The sequence below is a fragment of the Coffea eugenioides genome, chromosome 3, assembly GCF_003713205.1.
Source record: "Coffea eugenioides isolate CCC68of chromosome 3, Ceug_1.0, whole genome shotgun sequence".
Classification (NCBI taxonomy): domain Eukaryota; kingdom Viridiplantae; phylum Streptophyta; class Magnoliopsida; order Gentianales; family Rubiaceae; genus Coffea; species Coffea eugenioides.
Genome location: NC_040037.1, coordinates 31366357 through 31393533, shown reverse-complemented (window position 1 = coordinate 31393533; position 27177 = coordinate 31366357). Strand labels below are relative to the sequence as shown.

Sequence of the window (27177 nt, the reverse complement as noted above, 5' to 3'; positions counted from 1 at the left end):
AATCAAGTTGGGAAAGCGGCCTTCTGATGGTCGGTTGGTGGTCAATTCCAGCTATTCCCACGACCATTGCCAAATGCCAATTTACTGAATCGAGTTAAAGACAACCCAATTATCATATGCAATTGCCGGACCCGTTGCTACCAGGAATATTTTAGACCGACAATGTACACTTTATTTGCTCTTTCTTGCGTTAAAAGAGGGGGCAAAAAACCTTTAAGATTCAGTTTAGAGCAAGGTTTTTCTTATACTTTCAACATAATTTGCTTTTTATTTTATTTTTATTTTTTAGGGCTAAACATTTCAAGCAACAGAAAGCAGTCCCCAAAAATGAGCCAAAAAAGGTTTGCAAAAAGCTATAGGGTGGTTGTTTGGAGTACCACAAATAATTTGGGGGAATATGCCACATAGTGCGCACATAAGGATGACACACACAAACAGAAATGGCCCAAGATGATACACACAAACCAAGAAATGGTCCAAAGGTCAAAACCAGAGAGGTGGTGTTGCAAGTTGTGACCTAGAATGTCGCAATGGATCGGTGGAAGGCCTGGAGGTAGGTCTGCTGTCGAGTCGAACTCGAGTAGTGCAGGTAAAATAACTAAACTCGAGCTCGAGGTTTTAAAATTCGAGCTCGAGTTTAATTAAATGTAATAAATTCAAATCAAGCTCAATCGAGTTTATTCGAGTTCAATCAAGCCTAATCAAGTTCAAGTAATAACAATTAATATTTTATATATAATTTTAAATAAAGGATATTATTGACATTTTATAATAATAAAAATTAAAATATATATTATAAAAAACTCGATAGAGTTTGTCGAGCTCTCGAGTATCATATATCTAAGATCGAGTTCGACTCGATAGCTCTAACGAGCAGTTTGAGCTCGAGATCGAGCTTGGTCAACCGACCTCGATCTCGAGCAGCTCGCGAGCTCGAGTCGAGCTACTTGGTTCAGCTCCACCCCTACCTGGAGGTGATGATGAGGGGAGCACCTGCCTAGATCTAAGAATTTTAGGAGACGATTTCTGATTTATTAAAGCCTTGTAAATAGTTTAAATAGATACAAATTCAACAACTTTGAAAGAGTGTTGTTCGTCACTTCCTCAGCTCTTATGAGGGTCAATTTCTTCACATAGTGGCAACGTAAAAGTTCATGTGAAGGGCAGCCAGATTAACTTAATCACCAGAGGAAGGAGTAAAAGAACTAGGACCGTTAATAGGATTGGCCAGCTCAAACTCAATCCACAAAAAGTTCACTGAAACTTTATTTGGGTTGGATAGAAATTGGATTTAAATATTAAATTCAAATTAAATGTGAGTCGAGATTGAACCATACTGACTCAAAACCGATAAAAACCTGACACATATATGAGTGTAATTATATATGTAAAAAATATATAATAATATCTATAATTTATAATTATGTATACTATATATAAAGGGAAAGGAGGGGGTTTGGCTAAACAAAAATCTGTCACTTAATATACTTCGTAAACTATGAGGGAACTTTTAGTATAAGTTTATCTTTGATAACAATCCATTACTAATATGATTTTTTTACCAAGTATTAATATGTATTTCTTCATATTCTATTTTTCAACTTATTAAGTAAATCTTAATTTCAATTAGCAACTACCAATTATGGTTATGAATAACAATCAAATACCTACTTTTTATACCTTTTATTTTGATGAATTTTTTACATATGTATTTTCAAAAAATAAAACCAATTTTCTTGAAAATAATTTCAATAAATATACTCAAAGTATTTTACAAATATTTTTTCTATTAGTTACACATACATTAGTGTGTGCCTTGAATATTAATACATACTACGACATAAAAAGTTAATAATTTATATGTAAATTTGTATTAATTCATAATTATAAAATATATATTATATATAATTATGTATTTAATTATGAGTTTTGGCCAATCCCCATTTGAGTTCGAAACTCATATAATAGTGTGAGATGAAGTTGAATCTTTTTCATTTAAGTCCAAAGCTCGAAAGTCTGAAACCCAAAAATCTATATAACTTATGAGTTGAGTTTAAACATGTTAAAAACTGGTTCAAAAAGCTCGATTGACACCCCTAAAAAGAACAAAAAAGTAATAAACAGAAGCCCCGTACAGACTACATTATCAAGTATCAAGACACGGAAGAGAAATTACAATCGACAATCTTTTAGCTTTTGTAATTGGGCCCTTATTACCAACGTTCTATCTCAATAAGATGACGTGATAAGCTCCTCGTCTGCTACCAGTCTCATGGATCAGCAATAGAACATATACGTACTGTCCGCCAAATGGGAAGAAAAGACTTCAAACATGGATGAAGTGCTACATAGACAATCTTGAAAAGCTCCCTAAAAAATTTTAATTGCTGACTGGAGCCTGCTTGGACTGTGATTCTAATGTTACAACAATTATTGTACAGCTAGAGTTTGACACCTTCTTCAGCAACCACTCCATGCGTTTTCTGGCAAAGCCAAACTCAATGGCATCTCTGAGGAACCCCTTAAAGCTCATCCTGCGAGCAGCAAAGAGGAGAACGGTTCAAGTCAACAAAAACATGCAGTCAGGGAGATCAAGTTTTGACTGAGATTGCTCAAATGTTGAGTTAATTAAGTTTTGACAATGGTAATGTTAGACATAGCAATTCAATGAACAACAAAAGATGGATGGCTATTGAAGAAATAAAACCAAGCACAAGCTGATAAAGGCTGTAGCTCATGTCAGATCAATGAAAGCAGGCCTGGCAGTGCAATATGATGTTTATGTAATTCACATCCAGCGCAATCAAATTTAATCAGCAAAGCGGTGGCAACGATCTTTTCAATCTGAAACTTAATAAAGAGCCAGAAATCTTGGTAATTTGATTGCATTAGCTCACTAGCTGAAGAATTTGGTTTGGTCTCTAGTGTTATTGCTATTTAAAGTTGATTACGAGTAACTATTGAAAGATCTGTTGATTATAATTAACTACCTGGAGTATTTGTTTTCGAAGCTTGGAAAAGTCAATAGCTATTTTAAGAGCACGTATTGGTAGCTTATCAAAATCAAGTTCGTAAAGCCTGAATATGCTAAATACAAAAATCAGAGCAAAGGACAACACCTGAAAAGAGATTTAACTACCATATCCTAGATCCTATCTTTCTTTATTATATATAAAGTTATCCTCAGCCTGAGAACGAGGCCTAAGCCATGTTGTTCATGTATTAAAATTTTCTTTAAAGAAGAGTAGAGAGAGTTAACACAGATCATATTAAAAGCTGCTGCAATCACCTTTTTTTTTGTGGGGGGGGGGAGGGGTTGCAAAATTTTCAGTCAAGAGAGTATTTTAGAATTTTAGAGTGAGAGAGGGGGAGAGAGGATATTGGAAGCTTACATGGTAGTCGTAATCGAAGTATTCATCGGGATCATGCTGCAAAGATACATACCAGAAGTTAAAATTTATAAATATTACAAGCTTTAGAACAAATCCTACAGTAATAAAGCACAATTTAAAGCAAAACAAGAGATTTGCAACAAATAAGTGATCTTCACAAGCTATATTACCAAATGACTTCCTCCACCCCCTTTCTCAACATCAACCAAGAAAAAAGAAAAAGAACATAATGAAACAACAAAGAAGAAAACTAGATTTTAAAAACTGTATAAGAGATTCAAACAAAATAAACTATCCATTCAAGACTGAACCATTATGGTGACATGAAATGTAAGATGAGCTTCCAAATTTTTCTAAGATGGGAGTCAATATTCTCAGAAAGGACCCAAGACAACAGGCTAATAGATGCTGCGAATCAAGCTAATCAAGCTCTAGATTGAGGGCCATTTCATTTGTGATTCCGTCTTCGTACACACTAGCTAAATGCCTTGCAGATATCCATACTGTTCCTTTCTGTAGATGTTGGCATGAACATCTTGTAACTATTTAGCACCAATTATGAGGCCACCTTCTTCATAGATTTGCTAATTCGACCTATTAACAGCCATTATTGTGTAAAATTTGTAAAAGTTACCCATGTTTGATAATCCATGAACCCAGAAGGAAACCCATTTTGTTGAGAGATAAAGGGAGAAGCTCTCACAGCATGTCTCCCCATTTTTTTTTAAAATAGTCTTCAGGCCTGTTAATTTTGCTGGGTGAATATATGCTATCCCAATTGATTACTTAGCAGCATCTCAATGAATTATAAACGTTAGAATGCTTAAACACATGCTATAAACTGTATGTTACTCTTTCGACCAAAAAAAAAACTGTGTTACTCAAGTTGCTGCACACTAATTAACAATTCCTACATGTCCATATTCTCTTTCTCTTGAAGCCTTGACATCCTTATCAATTGAGGCTATTCACATCCAGGACTACCTAATACACACACACTACTAGATTTGCAGCCCAATATTAATGGCACTGAGGCATATTCTAATACAAACTATAGTAATCCAGGTGTCGCACCAAACAGAAATTACTTACTGGACGCTAAGTACTAACACAAAATACTTAAAGACTATTAATTTTCCTAGTTACTATGCACGAATCAACAGTTCCTACGTATTCAATATGAAATCCAACGAGCCAGGATTGAAGGTAGGCACACCCTCAAAGAAGACAGAAATTTTAGAGCCCTAGTAAACCCAAGATGTATTGAAACTTTCAAGGTACTTGTGTTAAAGATGGGCATCAGAAGTTTCTCTTTTATAGTTGCCTGGCACTCTCATAAGTTAAGACGAACCCACCAAGCTATAACAGCTGATTTATATTCCATTAGGCAGATTGTAACAGCATAAAATTAATGGGCTTCCAAACTCTGAGATCAAAACTTTTATAAAATTTTGTAATGCCAACAAAGCTACACTGAACTAAACTTCACCCCTACTAGGCTAGACAGAGACATGATTAAAAAAGACAATCAAGAAAACAATGATTGGAAAGACGACAAGTAAATGGATGTCCAAATTTCATCAGTGCTATTCCTGCCCTCAAATTGAACCTCCTAGTAAAGCATAATGTGTTAGGAAAGACATGCAAAACTTATAGTATAGACTCAGGGAAAATGTTAACTGAACTGGGGAAGATGCTGGTCATATGCGTTGGAGGGTAAATTAGAAGGTTGAATATGACCTTTTACATACTGTTTCTGAGTTTTAAAGCATTTCATTGTTGGACAGTCGTCACTGTAGGAATGAATTAAATTAATTTATTGGGCAACCAATTGAACAGAGGAGAGATTTTCCATTGATATTGCTTGTGTCTTCACTAATAATGCTCCTAGCCAGCTGTCAGTCATATGCCAGTACATGAAGACACGAACTTCTCTCTCTCTCTGACTCTCTCTAGATTGCAAGCTATAGCACTTTGAAAGTAAAGATACAGGACACATCGTTTGCAGCAGAAAACAAGTTAATTTCTGATGTGAAGTAATTATATGAAGTGACATAAAACCAAAAGCAAATAGGTAATTACCCTTCTGTGGTCCCTCCTGCCTCTGCTTTTCTTCTTTCCACCATCTTTGTCTGCTCTTTTAGCGTCCTACAGATATAATATACAAGGCACTAATATTATCCTGAGACAAGGAAAATCAGCATATTCACCCATAAGGTGCTTGAATGGTTAGGATTTACCTCCTCTTCTCGCGCTATTCGGATTTTCTCAGCCTCCTCAAACGCCTCCTTCTCAGCCTAATTGCAGAGAATTAGATGATGTGGAATACACATTTCAACTAAATCTATAGATTGTAGCAAGAATACTACTCACCACTCGATTTTTTCCCCATATTTCTTCCACAACTTCTTTTGCATATTGAGGATCATCACAGATTAAAATATTGTCATACACTGAGCCCGCTTTGACCTACAGATTTTTTTAAAAATGTTAAAAGAGTCAAATCTCTATAAAATTTGTTATAAAATATAACTCAAAAACTCAAAGATGAAATAAAAATGGCATATTTCGTGAAACACAAATACTTGGAAGGAACCTAAAATCTTCTCTGAAGTCCCAACATAAGAAATGTCTAATGATGTAGTAAAATAGATGAAGAAGAAAGGCTGTCAATAAATTAGCCATGTAACAGTGCTGATACTCTTAAAAGAGTATTACCCAAGAAGATGCAGTAAGAGATCTAAACAGGAATAAGCCTGAGGATGTGAACATTAAAAAGAACAAAAAGAAAGAAGGTGGCAAAGCAAGAAAATTATGCATTTGGAAGATTGCAGCTGAGATCCAGGAAACACAGTCAAGAGATACTGAAAATTTGAACAGAAAACAAACACCTTTACAATTATGTATCCACAATTTAGAAATTTATCTGTCTGGAGGTTGTTTTTGAAAAGCTCTGCTCTCAAAAAAACTTTTACCACATTTTCCACCCCTGTTTTATCTCACATACACTCTTTCCAATAAAGTGACTACAGTAACAATTTCCCAAAAGCACCCACAAAAAACCATCAACCTTAGTTAACGTAAAGAGAGGAAAAGAAATCTGAAAATAAAAAGAGGATGGGAAACATATGTCTGACCTGCCAAACTTCGATGCCTACATATTTAATTGGTTTCCAAACATAGAGGTCAGGATCGTCTTCAAACTCTGCAAAATAGAAGGAAAGGGAGTAACAGGAATATGAGTATGATTTTTAAATGCAAACATATATCAGAAAATGCCATTGGCAAAGGAGTGAATAAGGCACAGGACAGGTAGAAGCCTTATATCCTGCCTTCCGCTCAAACAAAGCAACAACGGAAATGAAGGAAACAAAAGAAAGCCAAAAGGATAAGCAGAATTGGAAGAAGAAGACAATTTTTGAAGATATGTTAAAATTTTGTTAAATATTTGAATGCAAATGGCATTGACCCATTAATAGTGTAATCTAACAAGAAGAAGAATGAAAACCAAAAAGAGCCTGTTGTCAAACATAGTCAATTGATATGCAGTAGAAGATTCTAGATCAACAGATGGTATATCTAAGGAGCTATGACTGCACTTCAGCTTGCTCATCAGTATTTAACAAACAGACAACAACATTCATAGCCAAATGTTGGTTCATATCGTATTCTTCTGTTCCCTTCTCAGTTGTTAATCTTTTTTGGGGTTACAGAGTATCAGCATAAGTATCCTAAGATAAACTTAAATAAACACACCCTTCAGAACCTCATAAGTTATGTGGATCCTGCATTCTACATCGCTCCTTTTTTTTCCTTCCTTCTCTAACTGCAGACTTGCAAAGAACAGTAGAAATGGCAAGAAGACGATTTATTTCAGTCATCCTTTTGACTCCTAAATATAATAGCACAAGGACCACTTTGAGAATCCTGATTTATAGCAGTGATGGTTGTTTCCAGTGCAAATTTACAACTTGGAATCCAATAAAATAACTTAGGATGCCAAATGTTCTCAAAGGTTAGGCGTCGTCTTATATCAAGTAAATGCTCTCAAATATTCGATTAAATACTTATGCTAACTATAGAGAAAATTCATTAGTCTGTTTTAAATGAGTTGATAGGCAAATTTGGGAATATCGGATATTAATCAATGAGAGGCAACACAGAAGAACTTGAATCCTTGGAACTTGAAGAAGAAACAAAAAGGTCAAGATAGGACTGCACCAATCAAGAAAATGGCCAATATCTTTAATATTCCATCATGAAACCTAAATGGCTACCTCTTGATATGATGATCATACAACAGCCACACTAGAGAAGCTACAGCACTTATAAATACGAACTGTATAAGGTCTGCAAGTTACTAATACACCAACTCTCGTCCCCACACAACCTTCCCCCCCCCCAAAAAAAAGGAGATATACAGATAACTGCTACTTTATTCCATCCAACAGGTGAAAAGAAAAAAGATAGAGGAAAGGGGAGAGCAACATGTTTGAAATGCTCCCTAGCAGACGAGCATAACATAGTGTTACTTTACAGTTCACTACTTTGACAGCGTTTTGTAGACAGCTACTTTCAAGTGTCAAGTGACAGTTCCACATTGACATCCTCAAGACTTTCAAGCTAATTAATGAAGATCTCGGGCCTTTCACACATTGCCAATTGGTTTTGAGCTAGATCACCAGATTCTTAGTCATGGTAATTCTTAGTCATGGTATTAGAGTCGGGTCTGGGGTTTTAATTCATAATCCCCCATACACAGTTTCAAATGTAATAAAGTCCTTACACTATCATGAGCTCTCATCATGCACGTAAGTCACATGTGAGGGGGGTTGCAAAGGGACAAAGTCCCACCTAGATTTCAAAAAACTTTTGAGCGAATTTACACAGATCTTTCCACCCGACTGCCATTTTTTATATTTAGCTGGATGCTTAGGTTCTTTATCATTAATGATTAAAATAAAGTATCCCGTAAATGCCTCTATATAACTTCTTATGACTAGGAAGCTTCAAATTAAATGACTAGTAGAAGTGAGTGATTGACTCATTCCTTTTTGAGGAAACCTACCTGGATTGTCAATCCATGGAATCTTCCACTTCCCCTTGTAATTGGGATTCTTGATTCTCTGCAACCCAAAAGCTTTAAAAGTCAACCACCACACAAAACTAATAACTTTTACGCTTCAATTGGTGTAGTGGTATATTAGCACCTTGGGTTTCCATGGACCTTTGTACGCTGGATTTGGTATCTTCTTGGCTCTCCATATCCCATCCTCTTCGTCATCCCAGTCAGCAGGCTATCGACCAAAAGAAAATGTTTTATGACATTAAAATACTATATTAATTGTTGATAAATCAACAGCTTGTTAAAGAACACTTGTATAGTATGGTTCTTTGGAAAAATTAGTCATGCTGGAAAGGTATATGTGAATTCTTTTATGATAACCCAAAGCTTGTTCAAATTAACTTAGACAGTTGTCGTTCTTTGGAAAATTCACAAGACGGTGGAAAGGTTTATAAGAGTTCTTTTCAGACGGTTTACATATTTAATTTTGCCCCGTGTTTATGGTAAACTGCCTTATTATAAAATTTTTTCAGGAAAGAGATAAAAATCCACTGTTGTAGAGAAACTTAAATAAGATTGGACCAAAGGGGCTCCAACATTATCCATCTTATGTCTTATATACGGTAAATCTATTGAAATTTATTCTTGAATAAATTAAAAATGCATTTTTTCCTTCAAACACTGAATCCTGCCTGTTCTCAAGTTTCATGGGTCCAAAAGAGAAACAATTCAGCTGCATGATACATCAGGAAAAAACAAAAAAGAATGGTTTGGCAATGGGGGTATGGCGGTGCTCCATGCCAGGGCAACAGAGCCTACAAAATCACAAAACTTTCTTCTTTATTTTTTCCCTCGTACCATTGTGAGAAAAATTTAGTGGCTATCATTTCAAGTTTTACCTTATATTTTAAGCTGACTTACTTAGACTTTAATCTATTCCAAATCTTATTCAACAAATTACTTCTAGCATTCCTACTCTTATGTGCCTGAGTTTTAAGTTTTTACTTTTAAATTAATATAAATTCAATGCATTGCAGAGCCAGAAAACATGGGTAAGCGGAAGTTATTTGTTACTTACAATAGCCATTGGGTAATTACTTAGGGGCATTAATTTTTTTAGGGTACTTCAAGGCATTAATGGAGAACTTAAAAGTGTTACATTAAGAAGGCTCACACTTTTATAGAAGTAGTAAATTGGTAATGTAACCATCATTCTGCCAGTCATACATCCACAAATAAGCAGATACTGAACCAATACACATGGTAAAATCTTCAAAAGGGTAACATAGAGGGTCAGAGGATCTGAGAAGTTTCAAGGCGTTCAATAGAAACGGTGTGATGGAAAAGTATTATTGACTTGTCTTTTCCTTTGTTATAGTTTTTCAGTTTCACATTTTTACATTCTACTAGGTGGTGTTGTGCAGCCATCCTCAATGTGTAATATCTGATTAAGTAGATGCAAGCAAGAAATGCAGTAAAATGAATGGTCTAATAACCTTTTTAGCCTTTGGATCTGGTATCTCTTTTGGAATCGAGTCATATCCCTGCATAACCAGGACACATTCATGAATGTAGAAATCCTGAAAGATAACACCATTGTTCATATAGAGCAAAGAGCTGATGATATGATACCTCTGGTTTAACATCATTGGGGTCATTAATGTATTCTCTATCATCCCAGTCTGCTGGCTGGAAAGACAAGTATGTATATTAGTCTTTGAGAGAAGAAGTATATCAAAAGGGGATAGACATATATTTGATAATAAACATGCACGAGGATTGCTTTGAGTATACATGGATTTGTCCTCATATTCAAAAATGTTTATGGTTCAGTACATGACTTGATTCACATCTAGAAAAGCAGCTATTGTTCTATGTATTCAGTAATGGGTTACAACATTATCAGACCAATAAAGATAATTGAAAACATCTTTCCCTAGAAAACCTTCCAAATGCTCATAATATATGATCAGAGAGCAGTACCTTTTTTGCATGCACATCTTTTATTTTTGGTGGAGGGAGGATATCCCAGTCTGAATACAGGCTTCCAGATTCTCTTTCTCGATTATCTATCAAGACACTATATGTTGCATCAGGTCTTAAAATGAAAGTGTAGAAGTGAGTTAATTTGTCGGTTTCGCACTCTATCTCTTTTTTAATTGGATAATTCTGGCCCTGATACGATACTATAACGTGGAGTTTTTTTGTCTGCGTGCCACATATATCTGGTCCAAACATAAAACTGCATCAAAACAGCCAAATGGGTCATGCTAACTTCCATAAAAATGGTATAGAATGAGTCAAAAATAAATGAAACAATAAATAAACTAAAAAAAGGAAAAATTATCGTCTAATTGTCTGTAGCAAAGGTTTCATTGGAAAATTTCAATTCCAGTACTAATGAAGTTCACTGGCAAGCTATCAATTCAATGACTTTCAGGATCAGTACCTTTGTTAGCAATTAAACTCATGAATGAAAATGACTAATTTTAACTGATTACATAATTACATTTATCTATTTGGGTTTGCACAACATTCCATTACGTGAAACACACATGGATTTTTTTTTCACACATGGATTTAAGAATAAATACAGCAGCAATTTGTGTTCACCATTCAGTTTCCTAAGAATCTAGTAAATCATATTAGTATAAAGCAGTGACACAATTGTCTTATCAAGTGGAAAACTAGGAATAAGAGTTATAACAGCTATAAGAATTTTAGTGCTTATAAAGAGTTGCAGAATACTATTTCTGCTATTCTGAAAGAAGGATAACAATAGACTATTTCTTTCCAAGTTACAACTTGGGCATAGCTCAAAAAGTTTCCATATCATTGGACTCCTAAATTGGCTCTTCCATCACTGGTTAGGATCATTCAATCATTGTGGGAAATCTAGATAACCCATTCAATCATTGTGGGAAAGCTAGTTAACCCATTGTTCACTCATCATGCCAGCAAATTTCTCTTCTTTCTCATTTCCTTTTTCCCCTTGATATTAAAGGAGTAGTGTGATCAGTCAATCATGTCACTCTAGATCCTTATACTAATCTCCAAAGTGGAAGCTAAAGGTAAAGGTATATGTTATTTGCTTCAGAAAATTTTCCTTTCTTCTGTTTCTGAAAAATTTCTCACCAAATACCATGTCTGTTTCTTTCTTTCCCTCAAAGGAAATGTTTAAACATTTCAGTTTTTCTTTAAACCAGAAGCCAAACAGATGATAAACTAAACTATCAAAGGACCTTATATATCTCTACAGTTTTGAGATACACAAAAGGTTGCACTAACAGGTAATAGACCTGTAAGGAGTATCGCCACCAAACTTCTTTTGGTTCACATAGCCAGAGAGAAGCTTAATGTATCCTCCACCACATTCGATGTCTTGTTCAATCTTTATGGAATATTGAACCACTAGAGTTCTGTTCTTGTTGCTAAACTCAGGTATCTTCGCAGATATAGCATAATGCCTGGCGTCATTATATGTTTGCAGGCCTGCATATGATACATAACAGATTAATAGCTAGCAGAGTGTCAGTAAACCACCAAGATAACACGTTGAAATGGCTATTAATGTCCTCCTCAAGGAATGGTAGGACAATTACACAAGGAAATAAAACAAGCATCTCTGTGATTCCATCTGCTGTAATTAAATTTCACATTTTGGGTAGCTATAAAAATTCTGACTTGTATCATCTGGCTGCTTAGAACGGGAAATCAATCAGACAGTTTGATCTATATCAGACGCTATTGAGGTCCTTTAAAATTGATCCTTTCAAGTGTTAAGTTTCAAAAATTGAAAAATTTTCATTCAAGGATTGCCAACCATATTTCATCCATATTTAACACTCTTATCAGGAAATTTCATCCATATTCAACACTCTATCAGGAAATTTCATCCATATTCTTACTTCTGCTGATCAAACTAATCATCCATCAGGCTGCAAGAACTGATATATCTATTCATACAAGAAAACAGAAAATAGAGGGAAAGCTTCACCTTTATCATCAGGATCAGAAGCCCATTTACCAGCTGTGTGCTTAAAAGTTCCTGCTTTTCCTTCACTCCTCTTCCAATCTGATAAAACCCACCTATCTCTCCACACATCTTTGTCATTTTATTGTTCAAAAAAAAATTTGCAATAGAATTTTGTTAGCCCAGAAGCACCCAAAAGAAAAGAGTTAGATTGCGGAATAGAAAGAATAATTGGCTGGAAAATTGTAAAATCTGTACCTTCAAAGCGCTCCTCGAAGATTATTTCTGAAGAAGTGAAGCAGAAAATTAGGAGGAATATAAGAAGTCTGAGAAGAAGAAGAAGAAAATTTTCCATGGTTATTCAGCTGAAGCTGAAGAAGAAGAAGAAGAAGAAGAGGAGTAAAATAATATGACAGAGGGAAATTACAAATTGGAGTGTATTTAAGAAGTGGTTTCTTATGAAAATGTTCAAAATGTGTTCCAAAACCACAGAAATGCCATTTAGCTCCGGCCAATTTTCTTTAGTTTCTTTAGTTTTTATTTAATCAGTTTATGGTTTCATCACTTTCAAGTGAGCTTTGGACTTTGGAGTTTGGAGTTCTTTTCCTGCTTTGGGTGTTGTTGAGGGGCAATTGGCAAAGATTTATGAGGCATTTAAAATAAAATGCACAAAAGATTAGTTTGTAAATTTTTATATGCATTTTATTAACTCAAAATTATTTTTCTCTTTTTGTTAGAAATTGTATTAATAAGAACTTTTTTCCTATTCATAATTTATTAATGAAAATTAATTATGACATCGTAGAAAGAAGAAGAAATTATCCAAAGATGGAAAAAGTTCAAATGCATTGCACAATGGATCACTACTGTTTTTTTCTCTTTTTCTATACAAGGTTTTTTCGTAAGTTCTATGCAAATGTACGATGGATGTAGGAGAGGAAAGTAAGGGTTAAAAAACGTGAAACCATTGTTTCAATTATTTGTTAACAATAAAAATGTATATAAGCTTTTGTAAAGTAAATAATTTTTCTTTCTAATATCAAGTCTTCAAAAAAAAAAAAAAAGTCTTCTCAAACAAATACATCAATTCTATTTGTGTGTTCTTTTGTGAGGTAATTTATTAGTTAGCAGTCAAGAGAAATAACATCATCTATCTCTATTTTGGACTTTTTTTTATAAAATCGTTGAAATTTTTAAAATTTTTGGTGTGATATAAGCAACCCTACTTCGCAATCAACTAACTAAAAAAAATAAGAAATTTTCAAAAGCAGTTCGTATCACCATAAATTAAGCAAATCTTGCTATTCAAATAACAAATAGTAAGAAGTATGAACTTCTTTGAGTATTAGATTTTGAATTCTATGAACCATACAACAGGCAACCAAGAAAAAAAAAAGAAAACAAAAATCTACTTCATGAATTGAGAGTCTTTATGTAATTATTCTAGCAAGTAGTGGCAATTGTGTTGATTCTCTGGCTTCAAAGAAGGTGCTCCAAGTCAAGTCCACTGTTGACTGCATTTACTTTGAATTTTCGTTTATTGTTTAATTGAAAGTGACTTGCAACAAATTGCTACGAAAACGCAGGACTTGACTCGATTCTGTCCCGTCCTTTTTCTTCCATTAACCAATCTAATTAATATTGCCCCCAAGACCCGTTTGGAAGAAAAAGTGGGCATTGGCCTCAAGCACTTTGAAACTGGATACAATCTAGACTTTTTTTTTTTTTTTTAATTTTCTAATATGGCAAATGTTCTAAAATCTTTAAGTTTTAAGATTTCAACTTTAGTCACTAAATCAAAATCTCCTCAACAGTCATAATTTAGTTTGTTATTTTTAAAAAAGAAAAAACTAGAGATTCTTCCATTTTTTGTGGTGTTATAGACTCATAATTAAGTAGTGTAATTTTATGCAGTGTTGAAGTGATGGCCTAAGGGGTTTAACATTATAGGAGTGCTAAAATTATTGGCCAAGGTAAATAAAGGAAAGAAAAACAAACTGAAGAAGATAAATTGCATTTTGTTGACACTATGGAGAAAAAGAAATTGACAGGATGAATTTTAGATGTACCTTATGATTCACGAGACCAGTATGATCTATCGCATATATATGTACTTTCTTAGGGTCCGAATCGTCGTCCGATATGGTGCAATATTACTCCTTTATGTTATACATTAGCCAGTAGTAGAAAACGTTTTCCCTAGTGAGAAAGTGTCACGCAGACATGCTTATTGTTGGATTCTTGTTTACTTTTGTTTCCAGCAGTTCAATTTATTCAGGTCAGCAAACCCGGAGATCCCAAAAAAGAGAAAAAAGGGAATGCAGCAAAACTTTACGATATTGGTATGTTCTATGTGAGTGACGTGCGGCTGTACTGGAGTTCCTCATTGCAAAATACAAAAGGCTTGCACGTATCCTGTTCTAGGTATGACTGTCAATAGGACAGCTCAGTTCGAGCTCGACTCGATTCAAAGTTCATCCATCTAACCTTTCATTGGGTTAAACTGAGATTGAGCCTAAATATTATGTTCAAATTAAATGTAAGTCAAGTTTATGATTTATTAGGCTCAAATTCAAAATAGATTCGGCCCATTAATGTTTACCTATATATATAATTATATATATATGTAATACATTAATACTTTGGTATATATTAATAATATCCAATAAATATATAATTACTAAATACTAATACTTATATGTCAAAATATATCAATATATATCAGAAATATTAAATAAGCAGTATTTACTCTACCAGTTCTTTCTCAACTCAAGAGTTAAAATTAACCATTCTGTTGCTTTCTTGAGGGCTAAAATTGGTAGGTCATAATTGAAACTCTAATTTTCTTTTTGGTTTAGAAAACTAGCATTCTGACTCGTGCTATGCACAGATTTATATTTCAATTCAAAACAATACTTATATATTATAGTATAAGATAAAGTATATAAAAAAGACAAAAAAATTTAAAGAAGTGTATGCTTAACATGTTAAAAAAAAGTTTATTTCATAAATACAAAATGGACATCCTTAATTTTAATATCTTAAATAAGTTGAAACCAAATTTTGTTAACCTTTTATTTGTCAATACATGATAACAATTTTAATAAAATAATTTAATTTATAACGATTTATATGATAGAGCAATTGTAAACTTATTTATCAATATATCATGTTATACCTATATATCAAAATTTTTAACATTAAAAATATAAAGTATAACTAATTCATTTTCCTCAATTTTAGAAAATTTTTCTCACATTTTGTAATCCTAAAATTGTTGAGTGCTTATAGAATAATGTTCTTCACATTTTCTATCATCTCTTACCTGCTAATTAGCTATCCACTACCTTGTATGACTTTTAGACCGCTTAACACGGTGTCATCTTTCCTGTCATATCCCTACAATTCCATTCTTTTTTCTCTCCTCTCTTCGCCCAATCTTGTAGTAATTTACCTTTATTTTTCGACTTTTCCCACCACTCTTTAACTTCTTGCTATTCTCTTTCTTTTGTTTATAGCTAACCTTTAACTTTCTATTTTTGCCACCCAATTTTCTATTCTTTTCCCCTCAGCATTCTCTCAAACCCTATAAATGCATAATTTGTTTTTTAGGCTAGTAGTACTTTGTTTTCTATTTAGTAATTTCATAATTTAGGATTCACAAATGGTACTAATATTGATATTTTAAATCCATGACCAGTGAATATTATTATTTTTTTGTTTCTATATAATTTGCCCTTTTAGTTAGGATTACTGAGTTGAAGAGTAAAATATTGTTATTTACTTTTTTACTTTTAGTAAGGTTGGTGGTTTTCCTCTTTATTTACCCTCACATTAATAGATTTCAAATCAAATTTTTATATAAGTGAGCCACTTCTTACTTTTTAAATTCAAAAGACATGAAAAAATATATAAAAATTAAAAAAAAATTAAAATTCTATAAAAAAAAATAATGAGAAGTTATAAGCATTCTGATTTAATCATCCAAAAAACCCTCTCTACAATACATATAGATATAGATTTTTATAGTATTATGTGTTTTAGCCTATTTCCCAGGTTAGGCAAATTGCATTCCCTATTCCTTGTTTTCTTTGTAAGGTTGTTATCTTAATTATTTATTTAAATCAGAGCCCAAGAAATGGAATACAAACCCAAATAGCAGTCTCACATTTGACTCATTCCCTTTCCATGTTCTTCATTCACTCTAGAAGGAAGTTGAAAGAGATGGTAAACTGCAGTTTTTGGTGAAATTATGTTGTTATCTCTTATTATTGTGTTGGAGTAGTTTTAATTGGAATGGAATTGTTAATTGGAAGAGTATTAATTGGAGTGAGAAAGTGTGTGAGGGGAGAAGTGTTAGTTGGAGTGGTATTCTTATTTGATGAAAACGTGGACACGATGTATTTTACGAAATAAATTAAATGTAAAATGCTAGAAAAATGGAATTGAGAGTGGGAAGGTGTGTGGAAACTTGTTACTAAAAATCCCTTCTCAAATTTATATAGATATAGATTTTTGTGCTGGTATGATATTGGTTGCTTTTTATGTGCCGCTGTTGGTGTAATGGCTGCTTGTATTTTGACTAAACACATATGTTAGTTTCAATCGCAAAGCATGCATTCTGTATACTCTACCAACTTAGTCTCTACTTGAATTGATCACCATCATTTCTTGGTCTATTTTCTTCTTTCATGTAGGTTCTTATATGACTCATGAGACAAATAAATTTGTTTACTTCTATTTGGATTCAAATGTTGTATTTTTGTTCAAAATTGGTCACTGTGAATAAAGGGGGTGGACAAATCTTAGTAGGAGCAAATTGAGAAGGCTATGGGGAAATTCCAACTTCTGAAAATATATTGACCGTTGATCATATTTTATTACTATTTTTCATTTAATTTGAATGAATTAGATATAATTATTGTTGAAAAATTATTGATTTATATAATTTGTAATTGACTGTTATTGGTTCATGTATAGTTTTAATGTTGTGGATGTTAAATTAGCTTTATGAATTAATAGTTATAGTAACTATATTAAAGAAATTAAGGAGTAATAAGTGATTTCGAATTAATCCCAAATTAAGCTCCAAGGTCGAATTTTTTATGAGCCAAATATAAGTTTCACATTTATTAACTCGAAACCTGAAAGTGTTACTAATTAGATGAGCCAAATTTGGACTTGTTAAAATCCGGCTCAGATGGATTGATTGACAGGCCTAGTTCCAAGCAATCAAATTATCATGTCACAATCTACAATGTGGAAAATTGAAAATCAACACTTGTCATTATGATTTTTCTTTTTTCTTTTTGGTTCGAAGGGGAGGGGGGGTGTTAGGAGAGAAGGCTATGCCCACACATTTCTTAACCTGCTCAATTCTCTTGGCTTTGTTTGAATAAAGGGAAAGTTACATGGGAAGTGATACGAATTCCCCTAAGATGAGAGAAATATGTAATTCCACAAGAAAACTCCAATTCGTAAGGGGACAGGTTTGGACGAAATTTGGATGGAATTCAAGTAGATTGCCCACAACTTGGGTGGATACCAAATTGATATGACACTTAATTCACTCGAGAGCACGCTCAAAATGAATCAAGATTTGAAAGACAAGAGTCTTCACTCTAACCTGTAGAAAGTTTCAAAGGTTCAATGTCATAAAATCACTCAATTGAATAACTACGTTTCATACAACATTATTTAAACGAGACAACTTTCTAAATTAAATTCTATAAATCGGATCCTAATAGCCAAACAAACTTGACTCAATAATTGGCCCGTTAAGTTCAAAGGCTTAATGCACATTGGACTTTTTTTATTAACTATAAAAATTAACTAAATAAACAACTTAGTTTAAAGCCAAGCAATAATTAATTAAAACGAATAAAATAGAAAAAAATGCTAAAAATCACAATACAAATCTGTGGACCGGCAAACAGCTATTCTGACGTGCCCATATCTTATCTAATACAAGTCTTTCGGTCAACATTTTTTTTACAAGAACAGGACATGCCCGCCGCTTACAATGTGAAGTCTTTTGCCCCTTCCTTGGACAAACTCTTCAACTAATTTTGCTCGTTTCGTATTCGTTTCATTCTCCTTACACCATTCACAATTTTTTTGTGTTCTCTCATAAATTTTCTCGAACCGTTCCAATGTTACTTGGATGCCTTGCTCTAGGGAATAAGGTCTTTGTCTTCAACTGAAATAGGATATAAGGTCCATTTGTCTCTCCCTTTGGCCTAAAAAGCCTAGAGTTCGGGTTTAGTAAGAAGTTCTTCTCTTTATCCTTATATCGACCAAAAAAAGAGATTTATTTCTTTGATTCAAACTCCGAGAATAGAGCATCATCAAAAAGATCTTCGAAGGTTGGGATCGCAACCTCAATTGAATAAAGATTAGGAGAAGGTTAACTATAGATGCAGAGCAAGCGAAATTAGTTGAAGAGATTGTTCAAAAAGGAGAGGTAGAAGACTTTGCACTGTAAGATGTGGACATGTCCTGTGACTGAACACAAAAAAATTGTGACTAGAGACTTTCCTCATATAAGACGTGGGTATGTCAGAGTAGCTGTTTGCTAGCCCGCAGATTTCCAAATTCATATAATGATTTTTAAAAAAATTTCTATTTTATCCGTTTTAATTAATTATTATTTAGCTTTAAACTAAATTGTTTATTTAGTTCTTTTGTTTATTCAATTAAAAAAGATCAATATGTGTTAAGCTTTTGAGATTGATGGGCCAATTATTGAGTCAAATTTGTTTGGTTATTAGAACCCAATCCATAGAGTTTAAATAACATTGTATGGAATATGGTTAGTCAGTCGAGTGATTTTAATTTTTATGACATTCAATCTTTGAGATTCTCTACAAGCGAGAGTGAAGACTTTGTCTTTCAAATCTTGATTTACTTTGAGAGTGCTCTTGAGTGGATTGAATGTCATATCAACTTTGTATTCACCCAAATTGCGACTGACCTACCCAAATCCTATCCAAATTTCATTCAAACCTATTTTCTTATAAACTGGAACGTTCTTGTGAGATTGCGGATTTCTCTCATCTTAGGGAAACTCGTATCCAAAAGTGAAGCGAGGAAAGAGAGAATTACTTTGCAATGTATGTTTGTTTGATAAAAAAAATCTTGAGAAAAAATGGATAGTCAGAGACATTTACTAACAATATTGTGAGTAATTGACCAAATTTTCCCAAAATCCCATGGATAGTGTTTGCTTGTTGAGAAAAAATGTGACTATCCATTTTTTCCTGCATTACGTGTCCTGCACAATTTGGAAGACTTTGAATGAAAATAGTTGATTGCTCACGAAAGTTTCAATAACTTCTATTAACTGCCATTAACTTTCATATTCTCAATATTTTTCTTTTAGAAACCAAACATGTGTAGGAAACTCATTGTTATTTTTCTTTACCACACTTTCTTTCACTTCACTTTCCCATACAACTTTTTTTCCTTTGGTAAGTGGAAAGTCCAAGAGTCAGAATCTCTCATTTACACCTCCACTCCGGTACCATCCAATCCATTCCCTCCCTTCCATCCCCCCCTCCTCCCCCAACCCCCACAAACAAAAAAAAGTACAATTTTCCTTCTATTCAAACGAAGATTTTGTAGGACACAAAAGCAAGAAAGTAACAGGAACTTTTGGAGTTGGCCTAGTACCAAGAAGACAGCTCTTAGAGTTCTTCCTACTGCTTGATTTAAAGTTCAAATCCCGAGTCTGGCAATTAAGGGTAGGAAGGGGTGGAGGTTTTAAAACAAAAAACAAAAAAACAAAAGAACAAAAAAAAGGAGGAAAAGTGCAGGAAAATTTGCTGACTTTCCTGTCAAACAAACACATAGAAAGGGGGAAAAACAACTTTCTCACACATTTCATTGCAAACGAACACTACCTTAGGTGAACCACACTTGCGCATGCCACACGGCAGTAAAGCTGATACGGTTGAACTACTAAAACATGGGGTTCCCTGAACTAAATAAGTGATCTTTTTTCTTCGCTTCTACTTCTTCACCATAATGTATATGACGACACGTTGGCTACGATAATCTGGATGCCACTGTTCTTGATTAATACAACCAACGATGAAATCCTTCAATGCGGCTTCCAAGAAATACTCAAGGATGGCATCTGCTAAAGAATACATGAATTTATGCCAATTCCACATGTAAAAGTTCACTGAAAATGTAAACTAAATGTACCGTTTCGAAGTTCTCCAGCTAAAATAACAGTTGTATGGGTTCCACAAAGATCCAATAGAGTCGCCAACAAATCCATCACAGCTTCCTCGCTATAGATCACATCTGAGCCAAGCACTGAGATGCAATCACAAAAGAAATGAAGGGTCAAGAAATGATAATGAACAGCATCTTTGAAGTATGACCAAAGTATGTGTGTAGCTAAGATCAGGATTATGCAAAGCAATAAACTGGTATTGTCTTGATCCTGGGAAATGAGGACTTCAGCTTAGAACAAACCAAGAATACGCATAGAAATGAGCTCTACTCAGCTTAACCCATACTTAAACGTTAATGCACTGAGGTCCAGGGCCAGATTCTACGTCCCATTTCATGAAGGCCATTAATTTTAGCATTCTCACTGTTGGATATGATGTACATAGATTCCATATGTAGAACTTCAGCTTGGGTAAATGGTGTCATCTACAAATACTAGCAGCATAGGCATTCACTAACAACTTATTGAGTTCTCAGCCCCTCAAAAGAAAGTGAAAAACCCCCTTATAGAGATAACCAGCAAGTCATAACTGCAACAGCAAGGATATGATTGACCAAGGGTGCAAGGACTTTAGGTTCTTGGACTCTTCGAATGTAGCTCATTCAATATCGATGCTTCTTTAGTTATGAACATCTAAGTCTGCCATTAGAAGACTATGCTTGGTATAAAGCATCAGAACGAAAAAAGCTTCTTGACCTGTCCAAGCATTGTTGAGTTATTTAGGCTTCGGCTACCAATACTTTGTCTCTTTAATATCTCTTTAGTAACTATGGTACAATAAGCAATAAGATTCAGGCTTACCGTGGCATAAAAGATTATATCGTACTAATTCCAGAAAGAGAGCACTTGACGTTAGAGGTACAAATGGTATACATTTAACTACTTTAACCCAAAAAAAAAAGAAAAAGAAAACTACTACTTGAAGTTCCATATTTGATTCCTCTTTGCTTTAACCAATTCTAATTAGCACTCTTGGGCCAGGTTGCAGTGGTACAAACTTATAGATTTCTGCTTTCCGTGGGATATGTTCTCTAATTTGCTCAGTTTCCTAGAAGTCTTTGACAGAAGAAGCTTTGCATTGTGAACTTTCTTACCATCATCTTAGAGAACAATGCCCAAACTCGCCAGAAAGTTGAGAGATAGTGTCCAGAATATAAACATGAAAAGAGTTCAGAAAAAAAAAGCCATAGAAAACTAGTTAGAAGCTCCTCTTTCAAAATCTATAACAGCCATTGAAAACTTTTCTACTTTCCTGCCCACTGATCCATAAGATAGAAATATATGCCATATGGCTACACATAAAAACCTAAGAAACAAATAGTTGTACTATGGACCAGCAAGGAGTAGAACCATATCTTTTGCTCCATACATCCACCTAATGATTCTCAACAAATACATAGTTTTCCTATTGACCTACAAGGATTAGTTTATGCTGAATGCAATCACCTGTGTGTTTGACTAGGAAATAGTATTACAGTAATACTATTGCTAGCGTAGTATTACTCTTCCGAACCCTGGCATCCTCCATAGAAGGGAGAAAAAAGCAGATGTTGAAATAATGGCGTATTGATGAATGCAAAAGATAACAATATGAAAGTATACCAATCATTTTACCAAAAAATAAAACAACAATATGGACTACGAAAGGCACATGCAGAGGTAATTTGTGTGCAATTTAAGTTTGAGTAGATGAGTAACCTAAGGTAAAGCAAAGCATCTTAAGAGGCAAGTACCATAATCAGGAAGGGGATAATGCAAATCTTGGTCCAGATCATCTCCCCATGTGAGCTCTTTTACTATGGCAGACCCTCGTACATCACCATATAGATTGGCTACAACATTCTTCTTTAACAGCCTAAGTCTATCTGGCAGGTCGGTGAGAACAACATCAGCACCCAAAAGAGCTGTAATGCAACTGAAGAAGACATGAGAAAAAGGAAGTTCAAGAAAAATAGCATCATATGCGTGTCAAATGAAAGAAAACCTTTTAACCTTTCTAACAACTCATATTTATTCAATTATATTCACACAGATAAATCCTAGATAAAATCAACTCATATCCAACAATGTTTACTGCTAATTCTCTTTCTCTCTTATAAAATAAACAAATAATCAGCCACAAGGCTAGAGATGATAAGTAATATTACCCAACCAATCCACAGCCAGAACCCAACTCAACAACTTTTTTTTCCTGAAGAAGAACTTTTCTGCATTCCACAGCATGCTCTAAGAACTTTCCAAGAACAACTCCACTGTCCCACATCACTGCCCCAGTTACACCAGGAGTACCCTATTGCATACTCTTGTTATTGGTTTGAAAAAGGGTATAACAATTTTAAAGAATTATAATCATACAAGAAGATATTAGATGGAAATAACAAAGTAAACATTGTCGAAGCTTGTCTATCAATGTTGAAGCCTCAAATGGAAGCACAAGCATTTCCAAGTCCAGAAGAAAAGGAGCTATTACAAGCTAAAAAGCTTTCCAAACTATATCTGTTTCACTATATCCTGATCATCTCAGAGATGGCTGCATACAGAATCCGAAATACTTGAAATTCTCATCGAAGGACAAGCTTGAAGCTTACATATCTAGACTCACAGAAGAAACAAGTGTATCAAATTTTACTTGTAAAATAGAAATAGCAGTAGTTTGTCTTTCATCAATCTCACAAAAATTATCCACTTTCCCCTTTAAAGTCACCATATCTTGTAAACAAGGAGGTAACACTCCTAGATTACTACAGAAAATTGGTTACCTACTCATGGTCCAAAATGCTGTTAACACTTACTCTTGGTGCCAACTAAGTAAGAATTCATCCATGAAATAAACTTCAAGCAGAATTAATAAAAGCCACATCTAAGACTATTATCGACTCAAGTGGATCATCCATCAACTGTCAACTGAAGCACAAGTAAACTGAATCAGACATTCAACGCCTTTTCTTTCACAAGTAACAGTAAAATATCCTCTCTCTTTTTCTCCCCCAATTTGAAAAAAAAAAAGGTCTACCAATGGATGCATTGAAATAATTTCTTTCCAAGCCTAGTCAACTGGGCATTGACTATTTTCCGCCAAATCTACATCTACAAACTCGCCTACAGTTTTCAGCATGTTAGATCAAATCAAAAACTAAAAATCACTCAACAATACTGTCAATATAAAGCCTATTCAAATTGGAAGAGAGGACAGATAGAGAGAGAGAAGCTACCAAGGAAGAAGGGGATTGGAGAATGGAGAGAGAGCGACCGCAAGCATCTATGTGGAGTTGGGGAGAAGATTGATGAACCAAGACATTGTGCTTTGAGAGAATGGGCTGTTGGATTCCCCACAAAAGCATGATTTCTTCGGCCGCCTCTTCACTACGCACAATTCTCACTTTCCCCTTATACAATCCCAGCCCTTCCACTTCCAGCATTTCTGATTCCTCAAGCTCCTCTTCTCCTTTTTCACCTCCATCTCTTGAGTATTCACTGAGCATGGTAGCCTTCGATTCTTTTAAGGATTTTTTTTAAAACAATTCTTTTGGCCCCTCAAATTCTAGTCTCTCTGTTTAGCTTCATGAATGAAAGGAAGAAGATGAATTGATGAATTACTTGGCAATTCTACCCGGTCCGATGGTGCTCCACGTTAAAATATTTGTGCCCACTCACGACTCATCTCTTTAAGGAAGGGCAAACTTCATTTTGCCCCTCCGAATTTGTACCGCTTTCACACGTTGCATTCTAAATTTTAATTTTGAACACTCTTAGGTTTGTCATACTAAAATCCAGTCAATAATGATTTTTACAAAATTAATGGTATAAAGGATCCAATAAATTAATGAAATATGCCCAGAGTAATCAAAAGGTGCCAAGGTATCACAGTAAAAATAAAACAATACATTATTTTTAGTTTGCACCATCTTTTATCTCATCAGATTTGCTAACAAATTAATAATTAAGACTCTAGAAATGAAAGATAATGTGCTACAAATAGTAAAAAAAGCTAATGAATCGTAGTTGGAACAAAGCAGTATATTGTCATTAATTTTCACTATCTTTTATCTCATTGATTTTGCCACCATAATTATTGATTGGACTTAAATGGGACAAATCAATGTTGTCAAAATCGCGATCCGGATCGAGGATCGTACAGAAAGTTACAATAAAAAATTTGAAAAAGAAAGAAAGAAAAAGAAAAGGAGAAGGAAAAAGAAAAAGAAAAGAAAAAAGGTTTTACATCTTAAAACTTTTTTCTACAATTTTTATAGCAAGTTACAATAAAATTTTAAATAAACACCCGAAAAACTCATTTGCCAAACTGGCCATTGTTTCTTCGCTCAACAGTACTCTAGAGTATTACTTATAGACATTAATCTCCTCTATCCTCAACTTCAATTTGAATACTGAATATAGTACTATTCTTTTGCTACTTGTTTTGGATAATATTCCAATAAAAGTTAATTTTAATATTATTAAAACAGAAGCCTTAAAAATTCAAAAATTTGACAAAATTTTCGCTGAAATATCATGGATATCGTACAAAAAAAATCACACAAATTGCATTATTCACGATTAATTTGCTTGTCATCCTAGTTGAATGAAATTATAGTTATGCCCATGAATGGATTTAAAACACGAAATAATCTCACATCAAAGCAACGTTGTGTATGCATATGTACTATTTAACAAAATAACATGAATGTTCCTGATCAATTATACTCTTGTTGAGACACAAAATGAGAAAATTTACAAAATTTTGAATAAATAACATCAAAACAGGTGCCAAAACAAGCGACGAAAATTATTAAAAAAAATTGAAATTCAAAATCAAGCTAAACCAACCCTTACATGTAATGGCTAGAGCTTCTTTTTGTGTGATAGAGAGATTGATGAGAGGAACTGTAATAGATTTTGTCGAACAGCAAAGTGAAAACAAGTAAGGAGTCTAAAGAGGGATTTTTGCAGTAGATTTCATGGAAAAAAAGATGGATCAAGAGCTGACACAGTGGGGCAATTGAGAGCAAGATGGGAAAGGGAAAACGTTTAGGAAGAGACGGCAATGGGAGAGGTTGTTTAATTAATGATGGATTAATAATTACCTCTTTAGTGGAGGCGGTTGTACAATGAGAGCAAGAGCTAAAATGAGTAGGGAAACAAGTGAATACTAAACACGAAGGAGCATGAAAAAATACGTTCACCAACCTTTTTAGAACACTACGGAATCCATCCTGAGGGCATTGGAATTGGTCTTCAAGTAAAAGGAAATTTGAGCCTCTTTCTCATGAGAGTTTTTTCTCTCTCTAGGTAGAGAAACTTACGCCTAGTGGGTGCCTGAAAATAATTCAAGTTTTCAAAACTTTCTGTGGCTTCATCTTTCCCAAAAACTTTCAGAGCCATCTGAGCTGAGGATCTACTTTGGTTTCTGCAAATAATTAGTAAACGCAGTAGCAGGTAACTGTTATTAACAATTACACGGTCGAAAAAAGATGGAAAGTTGAAGTTTACAAAGGCAAATTTGGACAGGGATGGACACGATTCACAATAGAGAATCTAATGACAACATTTGATGTAATACTAGTTTGGCATAATGGAAACTTAAACTTTGATATTGTCCATTTTTCTAAGGTTAAAATGTACACCTACTTTTTTCTTTTTTTTTGACAACACTAGTCTCAGTGTTTAGTAGCAACACATTCTAAGAAGTAATGGCAAATGACCTTCTACACTTTCTATTGAATTTTAGATATCTATATGAGCAAATTATCCGGATAATTACCAAACTTTTAGAATCGTTGAGTTTTGGTCATTGAACTATTACAAGTCTGGCTTTAACTACTGAACTATTTAAAGTCTAGATATCAAGCTATTCTGTTAGATTTAATCGTTAAATATGACAGATTTGAGTGTTCGCACGATTCACGAGACAAAAGAAAGAGGCATAATGTGAGAACTCGAGAAAAATTATATGCATGCTATGAATTTCTTTTATTTTAGTTACTTTGATATTAGAAATATTATATATAACGAATAAATGGTTAAATTAAACGCCTAATTGAATTTATATAAAAATTGAGAATATAGAAATATCCTAGAATGGTTAAAAAAAATTATATGAATCAAATAAACATATGATATACATATTGTAATTTGAGCCATTTGAATATATCATATAGTTGAATAAGTTACATGACTAATTAATTTTCCTTAAAGTCATATGTGTGAAAATTTACTAGATCAAAATAAGGAAAAATTTTCAAGGTACATACAAATTAGAACAAACGAAATTTTGAGCCAATGTGTGAGACAATAAAATTTCGGACTCATGGCAAATAAATGAACTAAAATTAAAAGACCAAACCAATCTTGGAACCTAAGTAAGTAACCATGCAGTCAAACAAAATAAACTATCAGCAATTTTTACAATAGGAGCCGAGGGAGGAAAAAACAGTTGGAGAATTTGGAACCGAATGGAAGTAAAATAATCTTCAAGAAATTTGAGCGGTAGCCTGAGTGAGCTGCT

At 33.9% G+C, this 27177-nt stretch overlaps 2 protein-coding genes across 2 annotated transcripts; both read right to left on the bottom strand.

Annotated features, from left to right (window-relative positions):
* Positions 1-2099: 2099 nt before the first annotated feature.
* On the bottom strand, positions 2100-12815 carry LOC113764772 (calreticulin-3-like). Its single transcript, XM_027308758.1, has 14 exons — positions 12689-12815; positions 12455-12562; positions 11757-11949; positions 10441-10699; positions 10090-10146; positions 9954-10001; positions 8603-8689; positions 8461-8518; positions 6530-6597; positions 5766-5861; positions 5633-5689; positions 5475-5540; positions 3393-3428; positions 2100-2534 (listed from the first exon to the last, which is right to left on the bottom strand). The coding sequence occupies exons 1-14, from the start codon at positions 12783-12785 to the stop codon at positions 2523-2525; spliced, it is 1242 nt and encodes a 413-aa protein (XP_027164559.1). The 5' UTR covers positions 12786-12815; the 3' UTR covers positions 2100-2522.
* A 7250-nt stretch (positions 12816-20065) lies between these two features.
* Positions 20066-24290, bottom strand: LOC113764582 (protein N-lysine methyltransferase METTL21A-like). Its single transcript, XM_027308516.1, has 5 exons — positions 23885-24290; positions 22820-22962; positions 22406-22587; positions 20639-20752; positions 20066-20567 (listed from the first exon to the last, which is right to left on the bottom strand). Exons 1-5 carry the CDS (start codon positions 24152-24154, stop codon positions 20440-20442), a joined length of 837 nt encoding a protein of 278 aa, XP_027164317.1. The 5' UTR covers positions 24155-24290; the 3' UTR covers positions 20066-20439.
* Between the last annotated feature and the right edge of the window lie 2887 nt (positions 24291-27177).